Source organism: Lactuca serriola, chromosome 8 (assembly GCF_051521515.1).
Source record: "Lactuca serriola cultivar US96UC23 chromosome 8, Lser_US96UC23_V15, whole genome shotgun sequence".
Classification (NCBI taxonomy): Eukaryota; Viridiplantae; Streptophyta; class Magnoliopsida; order Asterales; family Asteraceae; genus Lactuca; species Lactuca serriola.
The window spans coordinates 240,127,621-240,132,353 of NC_136415.1; the positions used below are offsets into that span (position 1 = coordinate 240,127,621).

At 36.0% G+C, this 4,733-nt stretch overlaps 1 protein-coding gene across 1 annotated transcript; it reads right to left on the reverse strand.

Annotated features, from left to right (window-relative positions):
- Positions 1–536: 536 nt before the first annotated feature.
- LOC145066044 (receptor-like protein EIX2) lies at positions 537–4,107 on the reverse strand. The gene has a single exon (XM_079013198.1). The coding sequence runs from the start codon at positions 4,018–4,020 to the stop codon at positions 700–702; it is 3,321 nt and encodes a 1,106-aa protein (XP_078869324.1). The 5' UTR covers positions 4,021–4,107; the 3' UTR covers positions 537–699.
- Positions 4,108–4,733: the final 626 nt, after the last annotated feature.

Sequence of the window (4,733 nt, forward strand, 5' to 3'; positions counted from 1 at the left end):
GCGGGTGTCAATTAACTTTTGACACAGCATTTAAATGGTTATTTAACCACTAAAATTTAAATGGTTATTTAACCACTAAAAGATGCTGAAATGAAAATCATGGTTTAGTCATAGGATGATTCCATTTACAAAGGCTGATATTTCATATACTTGAGTAACAATATATGCTTGGTCGGCAGGACCAAAGACATTAGACTCATGCCTTCAAAAGTTCTTCAAAAGCTATCTCTTCTTTCATTAGAACCATTCAATTCATGCACAGACTCCCACCTTAAAGTTGTAGAGATCTAAAAAAATAGTAATAAGGCAGGCGTCAATTAACTTTTAACAAAGCATTTAAATGGTTTTTTAACCACTAAAAGACGCTGAAATGAAAATCATGTTTAGTAATTGGATGATTCCTTTTACAAAGGCTGATATATCATATACTTGAGTAACAATATATGCTTGCTTAGCAGGACCAAAGACATTAGACTTGTGCCTTGATGTAAACTCAAACATTATTGATGACTCCCCTTTGATATCTATATTTCATCTAAGAATTAAATCAAAATATATACAAATTAAAAAAGAAACAAAGGAAGATTACAGTTTTTGATAAAATGGAACACCTTAATTTAAAACGATTAATAAAGATAATTACTCTAAATCGACAGCCCTAGGTGGTTTATTTCTTGAACTATTTGCATTCCGAAGGCTCTATGTAGCTTGTCTTCCTAACTTCCTCCTGGAAACTCTCACCATGACTGCATTGAATATCTTGTCCATAGTTTCCTCAGCAAACCTGAAAATCTTCCATCTCCACTGCTTCTTCAACAACAAAACTCCAATAACACCCCAAAAACCAGTTGCAAAACCACTCATTATGTCCAGAACAAACAACCATACCTCCGTTGGCTCCTCAGCTGCTTTGTATGTCTTCTTGCTAGTTGTTGTAGGATCTTTCTGATTTGAACAATCTTTTGGCAATGGAGGTCCACATAGATCTTTGTTCCCAGCATATATTGATGGATCAATAAGGGTCTGCAGTTGACTTCCTGTTGGAATTCGTCCAGACAAGTTGTTGTGTGACAAATTCAAATGGCTCAAAAAGTTCAATGTAGCCATGCTTGTAGGGATCGTCCCTGTCAACCGGTTTCCAGATAAATCGAGAGAAAATAGTGACGTCATGTTTCCAATGGTGTCTGGAATTCCCCCACTGAGATGGTTGTTAGACAAATTGAGGCCCACCAACATAGAAAGAGCAGTTAGCTCGACAGGAATTTCCCCTACAAGTTTATTGCTTGAAAGGTCCAAATTATAAACCATATCCAAAGTTGTTGTATATTCAAGATCAACACCTTTCATCACCTGAATTACATGATCATCAAAATCGTCATTGAGAATAGGCACACGATATCCACTACCATCAACCATTGCAGTCAAGTCTCCTAAACATCGAGGGATAGTCCCCGTTAAGCTGTTGGATGCAACATCCAAAATTCGAAGATGTGAAGCATTGCACAAAGATAGAGGGATTCTACCAGTGAATTTGTTTTTGTGTAACCTCAAAATTATCAACGTTCCAAGTTCTTCTCCAATCCATTCAGAAATATTTCCAGACAATTGATTATCACCCACATCTAAGTATTGCAAACCTCCCAAATTTCCCCATTCTCGAGGAATTTCACCGATTAATCTATTTCCATTCATATTCAACCGAAGTAATGATGAACAATTAGAAGGTACAGTGCTTGGAATAACACCTGACAGCCGATTTGAGCTAAATCTCATGGTAATCAAATTCTGGAGATTCTCAAGACATTTGAGAATTTTCCCGGTTAACCTGTTTCTGGAAAGATTAAGATATTCCAAATCTGTCCTTCTGCACAATGACAGTGGAATCGACCCATTGAAAAGGTTATCTTCCAGAAATAATGCCCTAGGATAATATTCTGAAACATAAACATTTCCCCCATCTGGAAGGTTTGTCAAAGATCCACTGAGTTTGTTGTAAGAGAGGTCTAAGAAAGGAATGATGGGCATCATTCGCAACCATGTGGGCAAAGGTCCTGTAATTGTAGTATTGAACAACACTAACGTCTCAAGCTCCCTTTGATTTTGAAGCCACTGTGGAAATCCATTTATGATAGTGCAAGAACTGAGTAGAAGAGTAACCAATTGAAACGGAGGTAGCCACTCACTTGAAACATTAAACGTCAACTTAGTGTTTGAAGAGGTGTCCAAGTGCTTCAGCATCGAAAGATTAGCAAAATGGGCTTCAGAAACGACACCTTCTAAAGAATTGTTAGACATATCTAGCCAATCGAGTTTGGCAAGTTTCCCAAATGATTCTGGAATACTCCCATTTAACAAATTTGAATACATTGAAAATGCTTGCAATGAAACAAGGTTTCCTATAGATGCTGGAATGGGCCCCGTTAACTGATTGACTTCTAGATACATTTCTGTTAAAGCGTCTAATTTCCCAAAGGATTCAGGAATCGAACCATTCAATTGATTAAAAGAAAGATCAAGTTTCAAAAGTTTCCCAATGAATGTCGGAATAGGACCCGTTAACATGTTATAAGATAGATCCAATCCTTCTAAATACCGTAATCTGCCTAGAGATTTTGGGATTGTACCTGTTAAACCGCTGTTCGATAGAAGTAAGACTCTTAAATTGGTTAGTATTCCAAGTGCTTCTGGAATTGTTGGTTCTGCATCTATACCACTTATGCAATCACTTAAATCTAAAATCTCCAAAACATATTGGGAGCACTCTGATTTGTTTTTTGGTGAGTTCATCATTTCTATATTAAAAGCCATGTCGGATGCACTCAACTTTTTCAAGTGACACTGCATCCAGATTCCAAGATGCTCAATTTTCTTAAACCAGTTATTAGAAAGATCAAGCTCCAGAAGATTGGGCATAATAGGAACGGATGAATTTAGGCTGTTTAAAGAAAGGTCAAGGACTCTTAAGGAACTCATGTTTGTTAAAACGGATGGAATTACACCCTCGATTGAATTTCGGCTAAGATCCAAGTGTCGGATGTTAGAAAGTGTACTGAAGTTAAGATGAGGGGAAGATAGATGCGCTTTATCAAGCCCACAACCTGACAAATGTAGCTCTGATAAAGAAGGGATCATGCTTAGCAGGTTTGGAAAGTTCCATGCTAAACTAAGATCAAAGTCTGTAAGATCCAGGAATGAAAGGGATGTCATGTTTTGGAAAAACCCAGGGAGTGGACCCTTGAAAAGATTTAAGCTAAGATCTAGGTGTTTGATGTTGTGAAGTGTTGTAGTTGAGTGAATAAAAGGAACAATATTAGCGTTGGAAAGTCCACAAGATGACAAATGTAACTCTTTTAATGAAGGAATCATGTAACGCCCCATGTCCACACCACTAACATCTAAATAACTCAAGTCGAGATGCTCGAGTGACGAAAGGCCAAAAGTCCATGACATATCATCTGCCATCAGCTCTCCATTTGAATTTAGATCAAGAACTTTTAAATGAGAAAGATTTCCAATGTGAGGAGGAATAATACCTTGGAAACCAATATGAGAGAGATTGAGGTAGTTCAATTGTTTGAAGGATCCAATGAACTCAGGGATCCGGCTTCCTCCAAAATCATTCCCACTTAAGTCCAAGTATTTGAGATGCCTCAACTCAGCCAAAGAAGAGTTTACCTCATTACCAACTAACTGGTGGTTATTACGAACAAAGTGGTCATGTTTTTTCTCTACATCATGAGAAGAATATCTTGTGTTTCCTCTAAGATGCAGCCTTTCAACATGTCCAGTGACACCATTACAATGAATTCTTTCCCACAAGCAACAGTCATTGCCAACCCATGATGACAACATTTTAGACTCATCTCCAACGCTCTCTTTGAACTTGAGAAGAGCAAGTCGCTCTTGCTCAGAGCAAACTACTACAGTGATGTTTCCAACACCCAAACAAGTGGATGTGGTTGTAATCAAAAAAATACTTATGAAAATGAGATGGAGCCCCAAACCCCTCCAATTCTGCATCGTCAACCCAAACCTGGTTTGATAATTTAGAGAAAAAAGTTAAGTGGAAAGATGGGTTCTTTATGATGAACTGATGCGTCTTTTATGATGAGGAAACTAGTTGATTTATAAGGCTAGAATTGAAGAGCAACTTATCAGCACACAAGACTTGGAAGTCAACCAACAATTTGTATCCATAGATTCGTATTCTTCTAGTCTTGGCCGATTATTTTTTTCTCAATTAAATTTCAGTTGAATATTGTTGATATATATATATATATATATATATATATATATATATATATATATATATATATATATATATATATATATATATATATATATATATATATATATATATATATATATATATATATATATATATATATATAATCTTGTACTGCTTTGACTTTTTTTTTTTTTTTGGTTAATGTTGAAAATGGGTCAGTCGGGCAGGTTAAATTTTAATTAAGTGTCAAGTATTAGTATCTTCAGTTATATAAAATTGCTGAAGAAAGTTGCTTTCTTGATGATCAGATACTCAAGTGAGTGCAGAAATGCAGAAAAACAATCCAAAGAGAAACTGCTGCTAGAAGTTGCTTTGGGGCCATACTGAACTGTTGAACAATGAGAAAAACTGTTGATTACTTGTCATTTGTAATTTTGAAAAATGAACAATTTTTCGTTATGGTTAGTAACTTAGTTTTTGTGCCATAAAATTATTAACTTTTGTG